The sequence below is a fragment of the Oreochromis aureus genome, linkage group 22 (assembly GCF_013358895.1).
Source record: "Oreochromis aureus strain Israel breed Guangdong linkage group 22, ZZ_aureus, whole genome shotgun sequence".
In the NCBI taxonomy this organism is placed as follows: domain Eukaryota; kingdom Metazoa; phylum Chordata; class Actinopteri; order Cichliformes; family Cichlidae; genus Oreochromis; species Oreochromis aureus.
In genome coordinates this window covers 12,674,477-12,694,419 of record NC_052962.1, presented here as the reverse complement: position 1 = coordinate 12,694,419, position 19,943 = coordinate 12,674,477, and the positions used below count along the sequence as shown (strand labels likewise).

General features: G+C 42.0%; 1 protein-coding gene and 2 long non-coding RNA genes across 6 annotated transcripts in view; 2 read left to right on the top strand and 1 right to left on the bottom strand.

Annotated features, from left to right (window-relative positions):
• The window catches only part of fhod3a (formin homology 2 domain containing 3a), a 62,716-nt gene that overhangs the window by 15,460 nt on the left and 27,313 nt on the right, over positions 1-19,943 (bottom strand). For 3 of the 4 annotated variants that reach the window (XM_039605843.1, XM_039605845.1, XM_039605844.1), the window contains exons 4-14: positions 12,654-12,721; positions 11,792-11,897; positions 10,735-10,829; positions 9,398-9,509; positions 9,189-9,283; positions 8,788-8,931; positions 7,233-7,468; positions 5,164-5,583; positions 4,116-4,175; positions 3,570-3,704; positions 2,955-3,005 (exon numbers count right to left, since the gene is read on the bottom strand). In XM_039605843.1, coding sequence (XP_039461777.1) covers positions 2,955-3,005; positions 3,570-3,704; positions 4,116-4,175; positions 5,164-5,583; positions 7,233-7,468; positions 8,788-8,931; positions 9,189-9,283; positions 9,398-9,509; positions 10,735-10,829; positions 11,792-11,897; positions 12,654-12,721 — 1,522 coding nt within the window. The remainder of the gene's footprint in view (positions 1-2,954; positions 3,006-3,569; positions 3,705-4,115; positions 4,176-5,163; positions 5,584-7,232; positions 7,469-8,787; positions 8,932-9,188; positions 9,284-9,397; positions 9,510-10,734; positions 10,830-11,791; positions 11,898-12,653; positions 12,722-19,943) is intronic. The other variant, XM_039605846.1, reaches the window with a different exon arrangement.
• On the top strand, positions 3,665-7,366 carry LOC120435754. The gene is made up of 3 exons (XR_005609889.1): positions 3,665-3,737; positions 5,510-5,619; positions 7,252-7,366. It is a non-coding gene; the product is annotated as an uncharacterized LOC120435754 (long non-coding RNA).
• Positions 7,387-9,547, top strand: LOC120435753. Its single transcript, XR_005609888.1, has 3 exons — positions 7,387-7,502; positions 8,842-8,961; positions 9,416-9,547. It is a non-coding gene; the product is annotated as an uncharacterized LOC120435753 (long non-coding RNA).

The following is a 19,943-nucleotide window of genomic DNA, read 5'->3' as shown; positions in this document are numbered from 1 at the left end:
CCTTTTTCCCCTCTGCAGCTGCCATGCCACTTTACCTCTTCAGAATCTAATCCCACCTCTCTCCTCTACCTCGCCCCATTAATCGTTCACAAAGCGTTCGGTGCGTTCATCACTCATTTCCTGCAGCACAAGGGTTCACTGTCTTGCTCCCCACTATCCTCTTGTCCTCTCTATCCAAACGCTCAGCTTTCAGCAGCAGTTCAAACATGCAACAACAGGGAGGAGGAGGAGGGGGGAGTGCAAGGAGAAGGACAGGAGAGAAGAATGAGAGAGATGGGGAGAAGTTAATGTTAGTTTGGCTGCTCTAAAGGCTAAACATCAGAAGTGAATCAGAGTAAACCTGTTCAAGATGTGCCTCCATCAGCTCTGCTCTCAGGTCCATTTCCCCCCTCTCTCTCTCCTCTTCTCCTCTTCTTCCCTTTCTCCTCCTACCAAATGTTGCCATTCAACCAGCTAGCCAGAATGGAGATTTATGGGCATTGATTCAACCTTCTCTCTCCCTCTCTCTCTCTTTATAACTCCTCCTCTTTCCCACCGAACCACGAATGTGTGGAGCTTCTGTTCAGGGTTCATTAGCATCAGTCCACTTCAGAGGTCTGAAGAAACAAGATACTAGCATGTGTTGGTGTGCATGTGCACGCTGGAGCGAGTGAGCTGAATGTACACGAGGTGCCCCAACCAGCTGTTTATGTCAACAAATCCCTTTTAAATAAACTGTATCCATGTTTAAAGGGGGACCTGCTATGCTCATTTCCAGCTCTGGGCCTTTACTGGAGCAGATTTACACAACTATTAGTTTAAAATAATCCTTATGTTATGCTGGGCCACGTTGAATCCCCACAGTACATCGTCTGTCTGGAAAAAGCTGTGGTAGCTTTTTTTAACCATTCTTTTCTACTGATTGGCTGCCCCTCACAGCTCAAAGACTTAACAGCAGGTGGGTGGGGCTTTTCTACTTACAACCAGAGCTGTGCACCTGACATGGCCATATTAAGGATATCTGTGCTCCCCAATACAAAGACATAGAAAACAAAAACCAGAATGTGAGCATTTAGAGCGCCCTTGAAGCCTGAGCTTGTATAGAAAAGCACTTAGCCTAACTCTATAATAACCCACGCACGCATTGTTCTTGTTCTCTATGTTACCTGACATCACCTGTATTATTTAAACTGTGTTTGTGTTATTAAAATATAACAAGAAATTCTCTAAAAAACGTACACACAAGAGCTTAAAGTGCTCTTTAACAAAGTTTTTTGTTATCAGTGCTATAGCTAATCATAATGCGATCATGTTTGACTTTTGTATTTTAGCAAACCAAACTAACTTTTTCTTTGTTTTGATGTTAAAATGTTGCCGATTTTTATTTCAATTAAAAAAAACAAAACAGTCCAAACATAATATGTGCAAGAAATTTATTTTAAGGTGATCTACTCGACTAAGTTGTGCTTTTCTGGTGTGTGTTTATGTTGCAATTTTTTTTTATTCTGCCAATTTTCATCATGTTTTAGAAAAATAAAGACATATTGTTTCTACAGCCAGTTTGGGCAACAGGGAATCGGACCACCAGAGCCTTCACTTCTGACCTCCACACAATCCACAATGCACCGGACCCCTGCAGCCCTTCCTGCATGTGGTTGTGCCCACAGGAAGGTGGGCCCATGTTGGTCTTTCAGGCTGCGCCAGGCCCCAGTAACTGGGTGCTCTCCCTCGAGCAACTCACACACCCACCCATCCTTAAACCCTCTAATCAGTATACATTAAGGAAATGCTAGCAAAAGAAAAAAGAACGAAAAAAATAAAAAAATCAAAAGGACATTTTTATGGTGTTTTTATGAAATAAACGTAGTTAAATACAGGCTTATTTGTTTGTCCAGAAGCAGGCGTAATAGTATAATTATTTTAACCATTTCGCTCTATTCGCTCATTTTAATTGCATCAATTTGATGTAAACTGACTCTTTTAGATGAGCTGAGGGATGTTGTTGTTGCTCTGCTTGTTGTCTGTTATTAAAGCCATTGGATTTTATGCACGTCCTTCGTGACCAGGTGTTCCAGTGCTGTTTGCCAGCTAAGCACTAAGCTGGGGTATTTAAAAAAAAAGGTCATGTTTTTTCTGATAACCATGACACCAAAATACACCGTAAATAAATCAGAGTGAAGTCGTGGATAAATCTCCCACATGTTCACTCAGCAGCTCATCTGCAGCTCTGGCTTCTGTCTGTCTCTGCCTTATTTCTTCTGTTCATAGTTGAATCCAAACTTTTTCCTTTTTTTTTTGCTCTGTCTTATTGACTCTGTGTGCTATTGCATTAACTGAGCTTTAAATGGAGGGTGAAACAAGCCTGGGGTAAAAAAAAACCCCCAATAGTGCTCGGCACACACTCTCAGAGAGTGGAGAAGATTAAGAAGAACAATAAGAAGGCGCAAATGTCAATGATGACCAGCGTAGAGGATATGGCATTTATCCAGTTGTCGTCAGCCCTTATTGATATATATGATCAGTCCTAAAGGGGATCGTGACCTCCTTAACCCTTCTGAGTAAATCTCTTTCTTCCTGTGATTCCCATCTGCACACAAACACAGATTTATTAGCCTCATGAAAATTCTTCTGGTGTGTGTGTTTGTGGCCGTGTACGTGCACGTCCATTCAATGTGAGAGGCTTGACAAATCCAGGAACCTGATTTTCTCACAGCACACAGCCAAAACAATCAGGCCCTTGGCAGAGTGCCGCAGTTAAAATACAGCTTCTTAAAGAAACGACAAAACAGGCGGACGGAGCAAAGAAAATCAGCTCAGTACTCCCCCCACCCGTCCAGCCTCTGGCAGGCAATGGGCACCTTTTAACCTGCGAACAATTACGCTATTACCGAGCTTCCCAAACCAGCGGCTCAAACATAATCCCAACTGATTCAGCGGCTCTGTGCCGTTTTGATTTAGTGTACACACACACTCACCTCTCCTCCCGCGCGAGCCGGGCCTCTTCCATTTTATCCACATAGCCGCGGCTGTGAGAGGAACAACAAACAGACTGTTTAAAAGGTAGCAATCATATCACGCACACTGTGCTCTGTAGATCTGTCTAACAAGTTTAACGCACAGTCCAACACCTTTGTCTTATGTATGATATGATCTATTCTTGTCAGACTGTTGAGTAATTTAGGAAATTGAGATATTTTATTGAGGCATTATAGACGTTTTATAGTGATTCTGGAAGAAAGTCTCGATACTCAGCAGCCATCATGTAACACATAAAAACACTTGTTTGGGAAGTTAGTTTGAAGCTTTAAAAAGTCTGCTGACTTCCCCCCAAAATTTTTTTAAGTAGTTTGCTCGCCTTGGAGCAAACTTCTGGAAGTTATATTTGTACCACCATCATTGCTGTAGTGCAATTCTCCAACAGCTTTCATTTCAGGATTGCTTCGGGGCCATGTTTCTCTTATTATTTTTCCGGTCTAATGATTTTGAGGTTTTCAGTGATTGGAAACATAATTACTCATTTTACAAACTAAAACGGCTTTTATTCATTTATTGTTCTTGGATAAAACGTTTTATGACCAAAGACGCCTCACCTGTGTTTGTTCCTCTCCTCTCTTTCTATTTTCTGTAGCCTCTCTTCTCTCTCCACACGGCGGCGCTCTCGCTCAGCTGCCAAAGATTCTTGGTGCTGACGGTAGGACGAGGACAGGAGGCCTCCCAGAGCAGGTCTGAAGGAGCAGAGACAGAGCGAGGAAAAGGAGGTTTCCTTCATTTATTGATTTTTATTTCTCTATTCCCTGTCATCCTGTTTCTGCAGCAGAGTTTTACTCTGCTGATTGCTTCTGATAAAACAGCCATAACACAACATATGCCCCTTACATAAGACCAGCTTCTATGTGTTTAGGTTTAACAGCGAGTTTAGTAAATCTGGAACCAACTAGCTTAGATCACATTCACTTTAGTGTGTCATCGGCACGAAAGCACGGTGGGGCCGCACATGCTCCGTATTTTTTACACATGTGAGTCTGACCGTGAAAACACACATGACTCTGTTCCTGTGTGTGAACCTGTTTACAGTGCGGCGGTGCGTATTTTAAGGATGTTTCCACACCTCACATGTTATTGCTGTGGCTTCTCACCTTGAGCTGGTAGGTGTACTCGGGGTGCTGAGAGAGGAGTAGGACGTCAGGGCTCCGTTCCTGGGGGAGAAAAACAGAGAGAGTGACCTCTCACGGTTGCACAACACTACATGGACTAACCGGCGAGCGCAAAACCTGTACCCAGAAATGAATGTGACACCTTGTTTCATAACAGGCATGTGTTGGTGCAACACTTTAGTGACCCTAATTGCTAACTGCTGTCGTGTTTATTCTATTATGCTGCTGGAAAATTTCAGGAAAGGTGTCTGTCCTCACTAAGAGTCCACTAAAAAGACCTTTGGCCTTGTCAAGCTGTTACGTCGGAGCAGACAAGAGCTTTCTTTTTTAAGCTAATGTTATATTATTTAAGGTTCTGGTGCCGCGTGTGCAATACAAAGCAAAAAAACATCTGATTCTTGTTATCTATAACTTGATGCATATAATTCAATTTCTGATTGGGAACACTTGATTACTCATGCAGCGTTCTCATAACAAATTTGGTACAGATTGAGTGTGAATCTTATGGAAATCTAGTTTTAACCACAAAGAGAGAAATCTAACAACTAATCTTTGCCTGTCTGTCAAGTTGGACAGACAGTGGAGAATATAGAGGTAAGGAAATGCAATGTTTCAGGAAAAAGCAAAGAGAGACTAGTGAGGAAGAGTTAAAAGCAAACAGTGATTGTGCTGTTTTAGAAAAGAGGGGAAAGGAAATGCTACTGGGAGGCCAAGTGGGGATTGCACATTAAAAAAAAAAATTGCAGTGCATCGAGGTCGTGGAGGAACTAAGAAAAGACGTGAAGGAACGAAAAGTGACAACAAGAGTCGAGAAACTCAAGGTGAGAAGCTGTGAGGTGAAAGAACTGAAAAGAAGGGAAGTGATGAATAACAAAAGAGATGCAAAGTGGCTCCAAGCTGGTGCCTACACACACACACACAAAAAAAGCCAGAAGCAGAAGTGGAAACTGGCAAACTGAAAAGCGGGACATCTGAAGAGAAGGAAAGCTTCTTGAATTCATTGGTGACTGTGCTTTGCTGCCCATCTGACCTGGGAGACGTTGGTTTGGGTGACTCTTCGCTCGGCTTCGGGGGCGACGGCTCCTCGTTGAGATCGTACGAGAAGAGGTGGAAGGGCGAGTGGGGCAGGTAGGGCAGGCGGTCGGGGGAGGGGCGCGAGCTGCCACGCAACGGCGGGCTCACCTCCTTGGTAGCTGGCACAGTGACGATAGACTTTTTTCTGGCCAGCAGTGTGGCCAGGAGGGAGGGCTGTCCTGGAGGACTGGGAGTGCAGGACACAGTGGGAGAAAGGGTTGGGGTAGAGGGGGAGGAAATGCTGGTGGTGGTTGTTGCTGGGGTCGGTTCACTCCAGTTCCTCTGCTCTGTCTCCTTTACAGACTCCTTTCTGGAGGTGATGGTGATGGACTGAAGGGTTGTTCTTTGAACGGTGGATGGAAGATGTCTAGCGGGGCTAGGAACAGAGGAATGGATCGAGAGGAATAAATGGGTAAAAGCAGAACTGAGCAGACCGGCAGGCAAATCTACAACAGACATGGGCCATCAGAGCAAACCAGCTGGACAGGCAGGGATTAAAGAGACATTCGAGACCTTTATGAAACCATTATTTCATTTCTATGTTACCACTACGTCCTAAAATACCTGGAGGTGGTCTCATTAGCCCCCTCCTGCTCATCCGAATCAGACTCAGTCACAGGAGTCTCCTCTTCCTCTTCCTCCTTCTCCTCCTCAATGCTATCCTCCTCACATTCCTCCACTCTATCGAGGTGGATGGGGGGCGGGGGGGGGGGGGGGGGTGGACGAATGAATACACAGACAGGTGGACGATTTGAGGTAAGGATAGGGGAGAGATGAAGGGATACATAAGAAAAGCATGCAAATAGAAATCGCCACAGAAAAAAAGAGTGTTGGAGCAAAGGGATGGAGAAGCTCAGGGGTCATGTGTGGAGAAGATGTTTAAGGCTACACTAAAACTCACATTTAAGACACTCAAGGGAAACAACAAAGACACAGCAAGACAAAAGACAAGAGAAAACACACAAGAAATGAAAAGGGGAGAGATGGCAGATGAATGTTTCTGATTACACACTTCATGCCTCCAGTGAGGTGGTTTTACATGCGCATGAACACAGAACATGATAGAGGGAAAGGAATGCTGAGAGGAGAAACCGTCTGGGGGATCGCTGTCACCAAACTGCTGCGCTGTTGTATAGTAAAACCAGATGAGCCCTGTTGCAGTCAAATCCGTCTGCGCTGCCAGGTGTTGTTCCACAAGACCAGAGCCACGTGTGTGTGACGAATGGGATGGTCAATAAAACTTGTGTTTATTTTTCTTGTGTGCGTGCATAATACGAAGCAGGATGCGGTCCCGGACGTAAACAGCTTTCACCCACTGATTCGAATCATTCAAAAAAAAATCACGGGAAAAATGTATATTTTACAGTACAGCTGACCACATTTGAACCTTTCGGGATTTGCAGGTATGCTCAGGTGTGCACGATTTAGCTCTTTAACCCCATCATTTGTCTACTAATGCGACAAAAGCAGATTATATTTTATCCTTCATCTATTATTATATTCAAATCTAAAGAGCAGAAGAGGACCAATAGATGAAAGATTTGCCTTTAGTAAACAGTTAAAGTCCCATCCCGATCTCATTTTGTTGTGCTCTTACACACAGTGTTGAGAAAAGCCTGTGCTGGTTTAATACCGTGTTCGCCTGTATTAGAATTCCAAGCAAACCCCGAAGGCGTGCGCAGCTGCTGAAAACAATTATTTTTATTCCAGTGCAGCAGAAGTCTGCAGTAGTGTTTCTTTGCAGCAGGAAAACCCACGCTGTGAGTAGGGAGGACACATGGGTAGCTGTTACAGCGGGTCTGTGAGGAGCAGAGGCTCAGTGATGTTTGGACTTACATGGACTGAAGGTAACCTGACAGTGCTCTGGAGCAGAAAGCAGTAAAACAGTCAGAACCTCTCTGAAGAATGAGAACATATTTAACAACTATCGCTTTTTTGTTTGCTTTGTCACGACACCTTTTGAGTAACCCTGCACCAAGATTTTAATAAGTGATACGTAACTGTTTCATTTTCCACCACGCTCACCTCTCGCTCACGTCCTCAGATCTGATTCCATTGAAAGGTTGGAAGCCGGCTCTCTGTGGGGACGCGGGGCTGCAGGGCGAGGCGTGACCGGATCGTCCAAGAGAGGCCCTGCGGCTCCGCCTCCTCTCCAGGCCATGTCTTTTGTCCCCGCCCCCGAGGCTGGCTCGCCTGCGGTCCCGGCGTACCATTGGTGGAGGCTGGCTGTCATCATCACCATCTTCATGCCGTAGGGTCGTCTGGGGAAAGACATGACAGGTTGTAAAGTGAGAGGTACTTAAAAAAATAAATAAAAGTTTTTAGGATTTAAATGAAGCAAAGTGGACATCTGTGGTCTGAAACACAATCTAAATCAAAGAATTGTAGCTTTTTTTGTAAATGAAGAATGCTGGATCCTTTGGTCTAATGAGTGGAACTTGTTATCAACACACATTTCCAAAGCTAACATGCTGTGAGAGAAATTATGGCTTCTTATAGTTCTTGTTCTTCACTTTCTGTTTTATTTATTTATTTATTTTTAGTTATCACCCGTGCCTTGTTTTTAGTTTTACTTCCCTTCCCTGCTTCCATGTCTAGACTGAGTGCAGCTGAGTCTTGTTACTGTTGTGTTTCCACTTCCCTGATTACCCTCGTGTATAAATAGCCCTGACATTCCCTTTACTCCTTGTCATAGCATCTGTTAACCTTCCATGTATACTACAGCCATCTCTAGGATTGTGTTCTTTGCTACTGAACTTACTCTTTAGGACTTTAGCATAACACCAAAAATGTTTTTGTTTTTGTTTTTTCATTCTGCCTCCATGTCTGCATTTAGGTCCACTGTTCAACGCTCTGATTTTCAAACAATAACTGTGAAGGCACCATTATTGCTGGAGGATGTATTTCACTAGCTGGGCCCACATCCTCATTTTAGGTTTGACAGCGTTTTAGTAGGTAAAGGTGAATGCTTTGACATGAATTGAGCTGCGGTTTGGGGAAGGTCTCGAAGGGGACTGGCGATGGCTCCCAGGACTGGCAGATCCCCATGCACTAAATAGAAATGAAGGAGTTAAAGAATTGAGAACAACGAGGGAGGGAGGGTGGGGTACGTAAACGAGAATGAACAGCTTGCAGAACTGGGGGAACCTATATAGATGACAACCGGAAGGAGCGTGTTTGGAGGCGTGGTCCCACCCTGAAATTCCGATACATAATCTCCAAAGAAAGTTTTATGAGCAGCATATGCTCCCATCCAGATAACATATTTTTATACCTTTTTTTTTCACAAGACAATGCCATCCTAACCCTAAAAGAATGAGTGTTAAGAAAAATGCCACCAATTTAAATAGACAAAAACTGGACTTTGATATAAAGTTTTGCACTATTTTCAGCTATTATGTTTGGTTTAAATGACTTACAAACCATAACATTCTGTTTTTATTTGTATTTGTATTTTTATATTTTACATGGCACTCTGACCTTTATTTGGGCTATTAGGGCAACATTTACAAGCTGAAAAGGGATCAGTAATAACGCATTTTCAACCCCTCTTAATGTTTTGTTTGTGAGTGTCTCAGACCTCATATATATTAAGCTGCTCGACCAAGTCAAGATCGGTTCCTTTCCTCCCCAGGTGTCTTTGGGAAACTGTCTCCATGCCCTGCTCCTCCAGACCATCTACCATATCATAAAATGAATCCTGGTCGGGCAGTGCTGCAAGAGTCTGCAAAAAGAAAGGAGACGTCGTCAAGATGTAACCAAGTGTTTAAAATGCTTTGCTCATTTAAACTCTAAACTCATTTAAACTTTAAAACTTTGCAGTACAGTTTATATCTCATTGCAAAATGATAAAACACAAAGTCAATCAATCAACTGATCACTTACTGGAGAAAACCAAGATGCGTTTTCCATAAAACTGAAAATGTTCTATATCCACTCAAGAAAGTACTCAGCAAAGCCATAAACTATAGCTTTGCATACCTTATTGATGAGGGTCATTGCATAGACGAGAAGCTCCGTATCCACTCCATCCTTCTCATGCAAGATCTCCATAGCATTGGACCATGGCTTGCTGCCTAGAAGTCAGTTGATTAAATTCCATTACTTCAAAAATATTATCATGCAGACAAACTACAGTATCTTTCTACTTTAAGCCCTCAGCACATGGTGGCATGTTAAGTTTTTAGTACCTCTCTTCATGTCCACAGAGGTGATGGCTTGGATCAGCAGTGGCGCGTTGGACTCTGAGTACTCCACAAACACCAGCAACAGCTTCAAAGCTGTTTTCACCACCAGACGGAACTACGGTGGAAATATAAAGAAACTTGCATAAAGTATGGACAACTGTGTTCCTATTGCTCTCTTCATCCACTCTAGACATTTAGAATTCCCATGTTTAGCATTAGTGGCAACCAAGACATACGAGCAGATGCTGTTTCATTATTTGTGTGTTGTGCTTGTAATAATCATGCTGCGGGGACATAATCTGTTTATACAGTTATACTGTGAGCCTCTGTTTTAGGGATGCTGGTCTGGGGAAACTTCATAATGTAAATTAAATTTTACAAGATTTGGTTTAAATTTTAGGCAACGCGACATTTTGGTTAATTTTATTGTAACGGACATCATCAGGCAACTAGGAATTATGGTTTTGGTTTGGGTTAGGAAGGAATTTCATGAACTTGTTAACAAAGACGGGTGCAGATGCTGCAGAACCGTAGTTGTTCTCCTTATACTGCTTACATGATCCAGACCATGGACTCTCGCATACCCATCTATAATAAAAATACAGCACTACCAAAAAATCTCAAGGAAGTAAATACTGATCAACATACTGTGCTCACAACAGCATATTCCCCACAAATCACCTTTAGTACTGGGGCGCAATTTATCCCACCTAAGATGGTCTGATAGTCTGCCTCCTGTTCTGTAATAGGACCTGGGAGCAATGTCTTGTTGGCGAGCAACTGCCTTTACTCATGGTGGGAACATCATCCTGTGGGCCCATAGCCTGCAGGAGGAGCAACAGGGGTCTAGAGCATGGTTCTGGGGAAATAATCGCAGGTTAAATTCCACTAGAACTGCCCTGGATGAGAGGGAGCGTGCAGGGTGGCTACGCCTACAGCCCTGTGGTTCACTGCTATGAACTATAAGATCACTTCAAGTCGAAGAAGGGGCTTTGAATGCTTTTACCCCAGCGTTCGAGATGGAAGGCACCTCCTCTGGAGATTTTATTGCTATATGTTCTCACGCTGGCAACAACAGTGAAACCTAGGGGGTGGTAGTGTAGGGAAAACAGTCCCAGCATGAGTGTCTTGGTGCCTAGTGCACGAGGACACCACAAAACCAACAAAAGCCGCCACCCACAGCTGGAAACACACAACACAATCATTAGGGTATGTGTTTGTGTGTGTTTCTTTGGATAAACGCTAAAAATAATGTTCTGCAAACAATGGCTGGTTAACCAATAGCAGGGTGGTGTGTGTGTGTTCTCTGAGTTTTTTAGGATGTACGCTTGACTTGATACCTTCGAGCCAACGAGAGTGTAGAGCCACTGGATTGTCTCAGGATGGCCAATGACGCCATTCATCCCGTCCACGTAGAGCATGATCTGCCCGAGAGCTGAGAAAGAAAGGAAAAGTCAGAAAAGTATACGGAAAGATGACTCAGAACTTGTTGTAAAATAAAATAAAATAAGATGAAATAAATAAAAAGAACCAAAAGGAATTAAATAACAGTGATAATATCAGTTACAGTGACAGCAGCGATTCTGATTACGCTGAGAAAATCAATCAGTCGTGACAACGATGGCACCAACCATGACCTTCATAGAAAACCTCTGTCTGTGACAAACATGACTTAATTCCATTACATTGGTCTTTTTGTATTACCATCTTATAATAATATTCAGCAGAAATAATAATAGGGTTAAAAACTCTGTTTAAAGCACTCGAAATGCAGTTTTTCTGCTTTTGTTTTTAATTTTTACAATTTTATTTTTCATGCATATCTTCTAAGTAACATGTCCAAATCAGTCCTGATATGCCGTCATGACCACATGTGCCTAGACTAGCTGAGAAACACAAAGGAAAAGCTGATGCTGAATGCAGGCTATTTCAGTGGGACTCTGGAAAGCCCACATCTCGACAGGGTAAGGAAAGAGCCTGTGTCTCCGTTTGCCTCAAGACAATTCATAGAATATAATTATTGTCTTCACTTGGATGCTTCTGTCCACACGCCGGCAAAGATGTAGAGCCATAAAGAGTGAGTGTTTGCTTTAAAAAGTCACTGAGCCACAGAGGCACACGACTACAGCACAGTAAATTTCTCAGAGGCCAGTCCTTTCACTGAGAACTACGAGCGAATTTTATTTTTATGTGCAGGCAATAGAATCATTAGATATCATTTGATCTTGTTTATTAATTGTTATAAAGGATTTAAAAACATGTCTGACCCTTGATGTGACTCCCATTTCACAGTGTCGCACCAGAGAAAGATAGAATGAGCCCCCTGATCTAAGCATGTAGTATATTATTGTTATTATTCTTAGCATATATCATTATGCAGCATGGGAGAGACCATACCTCTTAATATGTAGTTCTGGTAGTTTTGGTCAGCTTCTGCTCCCACCTTGATGAGACACGTCAGACCTTCAGCCATCACAAACTCATGGACCAGGTCTTTGTCATCCTGAAGGAAAATGAGGACAAATAGAGGAAGCACAGGAACCGAGCTTCTAATTTCATGGATGCAGTTAATGCATTTTCCTGTGTTGCCACTTGATGTCAGTGATGTGGAGGTTTAAGATTTAAGTTGACACAACACAGATTTTCAAACCTCCCCTGGGATCAGACCAGCTGGTATACACACTCACACTTGTCAGCAGACATGGTTTTTTACAGTTTTCTGCTTTTTATGTGTCATTTCTTGCAGAAACAAAAACGTCTTCATGTGCACCGTTAAAGCTCCAGGTTCAGCATGGAGCTTGCATGGAGAGGGGTTTTTTTTTTTTTTTTTTGGGGGGGTAGCGTTTTTTTGCAAAAAGGGCCACTTTTAATAGCTTGAATGCTGCACTTTTTTTGAACAATCTGGAAGTTTGCACAGTGCTGCTCTGTTTGCTGAAGCACTGTCTTTTTACAAACGGAGTGCTTTTGCTGTGTCTGTGCTGCAGAGTAAAGCTCCTCTTTTTTTAAAGTGGCTAACTCTTCTCCACTTAAAATAAAAGATTCCCACACAAATTTCAATGCAAACACACGCACACACACACACATGCACACACAAAGACAGAGAGAGAAACGCCACGTTGATGGAGATCCTGTCATCACCGAAGCACACAGTGGCCACAATAACCGACTGTATTCTGCAACAATGTACTCACGGTAATTGCATTGAAATATGTGTGTGTGTGTGTGTGTGAGAGAGAGAGAGAGAGAGAGAGTGTGTTACCTGAAAAATTTGCTTTAGAGAGAAGAGTGCTCTTCTCAAGTCACGTCCATTGGAGTTATATAGTCTTTCTGCAGGGGGACAGACAGAAAAAGACACATAGATGGTTATTTGAGGTGAAGTAAACAAACATGGGAACGTATGCATAACCATAACGAATAAAACGTCTCCACCTTAAAGCTCGCGCACTCGTTTTTGTTGCCTTTTATGTTTGCCTGCGCATCTTTCATCTCTCGCCAGTCTTCATACTTCTCATTCCGATGAGTCGATCAATAAAACTCGTTAGCAAAACGAGCCTCAGCTGTGCAAAAAAGCTACGCAACAGCATCCGAGATGTGAGAGGAGAGGTGCGATTCGATGGAACCAATCACCCCACGCGGCTGTAATCACCTGAGGCAGGCACTTCATCAAACACTTTCACCGTGTCCTCACTCGCGGAGCAACACGTGCATGATCTGTCTTTTCCCTCTCTCTGACTCTGTCTCTCACACACACACACACACACACACACACACACACACACACACACACACACACACACACACACACACACACACACACACAGTTGCAGTGGTGATTAGGGCTGTATTGGAATGTTAATGAGCTGCTGGCCTGGCTTCATCGCTGAGGTATTCAGGTCACGACACGGAAACCACTCAGAACTAAAGGCTCGTATATCATGATGCTGATATTATTGTTATTTCTATCCATGAACACAAAGACGTTATCGCTGTACTTCTACAACAGGCCTTAAAATGACTGGCAACAGTCTATAATAACCATTGTTTACGGTCATATGATTATACAACATATTAGTTACTATATGATAGTTGATTAAGAACAAGTTTTATTACATCAATAATGGTTAGTAAAGATTACTAACTGTCTTCTAATTATTTCTTAAGAGTGAAAAAACTAAACTTTATTAACTATCGATTTACCATTCATCGCAAAGGTTAACAAAGGACATGAAAATGCTTTATCAATGAGACTTTATGAATTGCTTAGTTTTTCGTCTCCTATAGAGCAGCTTCACATAACCTTTATCATAACCTTCCACATGCTACACTCACAGTTTCTGCCACATCATCAGATGTTTAATCAGATGTGAAATGTTTAATTTTGTTGAAAAGTGCCCTCTTTCAGTCTTGTGTACCAAAAAATAACACAAATTTGGGTAATTAAAACCTAAGATGAATGACAAAGACATGGCATGTTACATCTGTGTCATTATTTAACAAAAATTAAGCCAAAATGCAGAGACGGTGTGTGGAAAAACGTAGCACACTCTTACTGTTTCCATAGGAATTAAGAGGGTAAATAGCAGCCAGGTGCTGCTAATCAAATGAACTTAATTAACTGATCATCAGCAAGTGCGAGTACCTCTGTAAAAGCAGTATTTTGGCAGTTTGCTGGTTTGGAGCATTCAGATGTGTGTCAACACAATGCCAAGTAAGGACAACATCAGCAATGATCTTACAGAAACAATTGTTGCTGCCAATTAATCTGAGAAGGGTTAGAAAGTAATTTCCAAACTGTTTGAAGTCTAATAAGAAAAATTATTAAAAAGTGTAAAAATATTCAAGACAGTTGTAAATCTTCCCAGGAATTGATATCCCAGGAAAACTCCCCCGAAGGTCAGACCATGCAGTTCTACACCTACGGCTCAGACTCTACAGGCTTCACTTAAAATACTAACATTTTTAAATGTAAAAATTCTTGACAGTACAATTAGAAGAAGACTGAAAAAGTATGGCTTGTTTTTAAAGATTGCCAAGAGGAAGTCTCTTCTCTTTAAAAGAACATATGTGCACATTTGCAAAGGTGTATCCGAACAAACCACAAGACTTCTGGAGCAATGTCCTTTGAACAGATGTGAAAACGTTTGGTTATAATGAACAGCACCATGTTTGGAGTAAACCGAACGTGGCATATCATCACAAACATACCAGCTATCAAGTACTGTGGTGCAGGGGTGATGATTTGAGCTTGTTTTTTTTACAGCCATAGGACCTGGACACCTCGCAGATACTGTGATTTCTAACCATCTGTCTAGCACTTAACATTTCGCTGACATTGGGTCATGCAACAAGACAATGAACCCAAGAAGAGCAGCAAATCTACAACAGACTGGTTGAACAAGACAAGCTCCAGAACAGCTTTATTACTAAACAGACGCATTTTTGCCTGTGGCTCTCATCGAAGGCTACAGGCTGAAACACATCGATCAAGTAATCTTCCTGGAGCTTCGACCACCTTAGACACTTGTTCTACTCCATACACCTTGGAATCAGGTGAAGTTTTGCCAGAAACCTCTGTTTTGTTTTGAAAAAGAGAAGAATCAAGGTGGTGCAGCGGTCCGGTCAAACGTCAGACCTAAACCTGATTAATTAGTAAACCTGATTGATTATGCGGTGGGACATCAAGAAAGTTGTCCATAAATGATGCCTGTAAACTTCAAAGAACTTTCTTTTTCATATAATTTGACATAGGAAGACAACAAAAACATTTGTTTTTACCAAATAAAGGGCCAAAGATGGGCAGTTAAATTCAAAACATGGCACCCTTAGTCCTGACTTATACTAAACTCCAGAAATTAGAATGTTTTAGATAATGTTACCATTTTTTTATGTTCTAGATGTATCTGAAGTTGTAGTACTGTCTTTTTTATTACTTTTGCATTGACTGTATCATCACTGGATTACAGACCTGTATCAGTGAATGAAGAAGAGATGAAACTAACATTTACTTTCTGTGAACAATCACACTGTCATTGACAGCCTCTCTTTGGAAGGTCATGCATGATGATGAAATAAGCACCACGGAGGCCGGATGTCAGTGGGAATCTGTTGTAGTCATAGACTGGGCAAAGATAGATGTACCCACAGTGACTTCATCCGTTGATTAGTGAAATCTGGTTATGAAGCCTTGAGATGAGTATGTTTTTGCCCTGATAGGCATTAAAAAAGATGTTTTAAGAACTTTTATGATAACCTCACTTTTCAGACTTGGATGCATCATTTACACTTCTATGGCTGCAGTTCATCACAGAAAAATGTTTGTTTACCCTCTGTAGTGGAATAACAGTACAGACATATTAAAGTCTAATATTCCTTGTGATTCATTAATGATTTTCGGGGGGGGGTCTTTTCAGGACATTATGTGCTGGGATTGAGTTTTCATGTGTGCTTTATACTGTCTGTATGCTAAAGGGTTGAGAAACAACAAATACTACTGGTGAAAACAATAAAGTTAAATATTTGGTCATAAAGATGCTTTGCTAAATGTTACTCTTGATTTTCCACCTCTTAAGACTACAGACTGCAGGAATAATTTTCCTAAGTGCTCCGTATTAAGCCCAACATCTGTTTATCTGGGTGTCCATACTGTCCCTTTGTGTGCATAAACAGTTGTGCATTCCACTGTGTGTCAGCGGGGGTTTGGAAACCTGTGCGTGTGTGTTTCGTGTGTTGATGACAAATCCTCCAATTCCCTTCTTTGGGGGGAGGCTGGGTAAAAGTGTATAGATGTAAGAGCAGGGACAGACAGGGTGCACGCCCCCTGATGTGGGACCGCACGTGGGCCAGCCTGGCTCCGGAGCCTTCCAGTCTGCCCTGCTGTCTGGAGCTCAGTGGTAACCGTTGCTAAGCTAGGCAAGGCTAACCCAAGGCCAGGGTCAGAATCATTATCATTCCTCACGCAGGCGAAGAATTACAGGCCTGTGTCTCTTTTCTGTGAGATCAGCATTCATGAAATACTATATATCCGTGATAGTCTGCAGCAGAAATACTCAAGTCAAATCATCCAGCGATTAGTGCTAAGAGGCAGTCAGCATACAACAATAAAAGCATGCGAGAGAAGTGAGTACACATATAAAAGTTAATGTTTTTATACATTAGAAATCACATGCATGGGTTTGCTGTAAGTTCAGCCAGTTTAGGCTGATTTCCTGGTTCTCCCTTCTCTAGGTTTCCCTGGAAATCAAGTGGCCACTTTATGTAAAAATGTCTGGCTCTTGAGTGTCACGGTTCATTCAGACAGTCACATGTAATTTTTGTCATCAGGCCACTAGTGGGGCTGTTGGTGTAACCTTTACCAAATGTCTGCCATGCATCAGGAGCATGTCAGCAGCACTGATAGGTCTGACTTGTCTTGAACTATTCTGGTGTTTAACAAAAATGAACGTTGGCCGTTCCAAATCAAGCAAGAGCATAGATACATGGACGGTGTCTGAGTGTGGGTCTGACACATTACTATATTAAAAAATCAAACTTTTATGCTGCTCAGTCATTTAGAAACAGGGAATACAGGTTTTACAATATGAGCTGACTTTATGTTAAATGACTATCCTGATCCTAAAGTTAGCTAATGCATAAAGGTAAAGTACAGGAAACCAGAATGTCAGTGACGTAGTAGCTCTTCCAGCTCATGACTCAAATCCAATTCACAGTTTACATTAATGTGTGAAGTACAGAAAAAACTGGTTGGCTGCACTGGACAAACTAATGAGAATTAAACTCTAGAAGGCTCGAACAGTCATCCGGGACAAATCGTTTCATTAAAATCTGATCTGCTGCCAGAGAAGATTTGAGTAAGAATAGATAATTTAGCTAATACGTTTCCCTTCCTTAAGAATGGCTTCTTGACAGCCACCCTTCTAATGAGACCATTTCTGATGAGGTGAACAGTAGATGGAACAACTAAAGGTCTTTGCTGTATTTTTACTGTTCATCTCTGTACTTTGTTTCTTTCAGGTCACAATTTCTTTGTTTTCCAGTTGTAAGATGGTAAACATACGGTGGCCCTGAGAGGTCAAACAGACTGCAACTTAACAAGCAATAAGAAAAACGCTGCAAAAGCACACAAAACACAACAGAAATAGGAAAAAAGAAAACAGAAATAGGAAAAAACTGATTTCCAAAAGCACAAGGGAAAAGCACTGGGGAGACAATAACCCGACGGACCAGTTGCAGGAACCAAAATATGCTAAGAATTGCGCTGGGAGACACTTAAAAGAAGTGGAGGATCTATCGGTTTTGTGAGGACAGAAAAGATGAGAGGTAAGTGCGTCAGCCGAACTATTAGCCTAAAAATCCCTCATCAGTATTATGTGAATCATGAGATTAAAACACACTAACCAAGCATGTTTTGGTTCCTGCAACTGGTCCGTCGGGTTATTGTCTCCCCAGAAACACTTCCCTTGTGCTTTTGGAAATCTGTTTTTTCCTATTTCTGTTTTCCTTTTTCCTATTTCCATTTCCATTTTTCCTATTTCCATTGTGTTTTGTGTGCTTTTGCAGCGTTTTTCTTATTGCTGGTGTTTTCTTCAATTGGCCTCTGAGGGCCACCGTATAAACATGAGGTGGCGAAGTGTTCCACATTTTTTGACCAGTGAGAATACACCGTCTGGGCATTCGCTTACAAGTCTGTAAGTATGAATGCATTTATACAATCAAAGTAACAAGTGTAAGAAAGGAAACACATGATTGGAGAAGCAGTGGTTGAGTCTCAGCTGTGCACAGGTGAAACAACAGCCTCAGCCTACATACCTATTACATCACTCATGCAGTCACAGCAGTCACCTGATTTTAACTAAGTCTTGTCACCATAATTACTCCTCCACTCCAGAGTAAATAGAGTTTGACATGCTAAATATAAATAGACCCATTTCTGAAAAAGGCCTCCAGCTGTCTTAACACTGCTGACAAGCTGAAAATAATTCAAACATAAACCTCTCTTACTTTTAACTACCTTAACCAGACAATACGGCTTCAGTGCCCGCATGGTTTTAATGGAAGAATTAACTAAATGCCATTTGTCCAAAAAGACACAGACGCAGGAAAACTTAGGAAGGTAAGAAAAATGATGATTTCCACGTCTCTTTTACTGGTCATTCTCTTTTTTTTCCTGGCACTGGGTTTTATTATTGTCTCAAGAAAAGCTAAAAGACTCACTGGGATGTGTCATTGTGGCTTGTGCGCGTGCTTGTGAGTGACCGTGTGCGTGTGCCCATGTGTAAGCCTTTGCCTGTGTTTGCTGAGTGAAGAGAGGCAGATGAAGCAAAGACAGAAAGGCACATTTCATTTATAGGTCCGCTTGGAGTTTTACTGTTTTGTTTTGGAGGACTTGCAGTTCTCGTCCGCACTATTTCACCATGACCTCACATGCACTGCAGTATGTCAGACCATTTAGCGCCAGTTCTCCATCTTAAAATCTTAATTTTCTTAAAGTAAGTGGAAAGAAGGAATTATTTCTGCTCCTGAAGCAGTCGCCCCCTGTTTATGACTCTCTGTCTCAACTTAAAAATCAGCCTTTGCCCTTTCACCGTTGTAAATCTTGCACTGATGGATGCTTGTGTTAAACACGGCAAAACATCAGGCTGTTTTTTTTCTATTGGATCTTTATGATGAGGCAGAGTGCTGTTATCCTTAATATGATCATCTCAGGTGTACAGAAGGTCTACCAGCTTCAAATCCTGTTTACTAAGGGTTAGCTAATCCAAACAGGAAGGGTGGCCTTAAAGGAAGACACCACATAAAATATTGAACTGAAAATGAGCATTGATCCCCGTTAATTATGTTGCACAACGTATAAAAATCCTCCACCATGTGCAGAGTCTATAACTTAATAAGAACCTCTCCCAGTGTGCTAACTGTCACCGCTACTGTTGGAGCTCAGTTTACATTTAACTTTCTAAACACCACAAATGAGAGCAAACGGAAGATCTTAAGATAAGATATCTGCTGTGCGTTAAAGTCAGTCCTTGTTTTTCCCATCCAGTAACACAACACATTGTATTTTGAAGTGAGTATATAATAGCAGATAATGTAATGGAAGAGCCTTGACTGTCGCACGTGTCCGTGTTGTCAGTGGGGAAACAGGGATTCCCCTGGTGCCCGGCCTGCCTGATAAGTTGTTCAGGAGTGGTCAGATCGCTCCTTCTATTCCTGCCATAATAAGATTAGTGCTGTGACCCTTTAGCTTTGACTAATCCCTCAACATTTCCTGCACCATCTACACATCTCCAAACAGAAAAACACAGGCCAGCTCAGGCTACGCTAGACCTAATCCTCTGCAGTTACACTCAAACTGCATGGTTTTTTTGTGGCACTTGTTACACAAGGCAACTGTGTTCCACTTGCATTTAATGGGCCTTAGCAAGGGAAAACAACAATCTGCTACTATCATAAGACAGAAAGACAATCATAAGAATCAGATAAGATACTGGATTTACTCTGTGCACGTGTGTATATTTTTAGCCACAGCAGATACTTTATTATAGAAAAAGTGCTC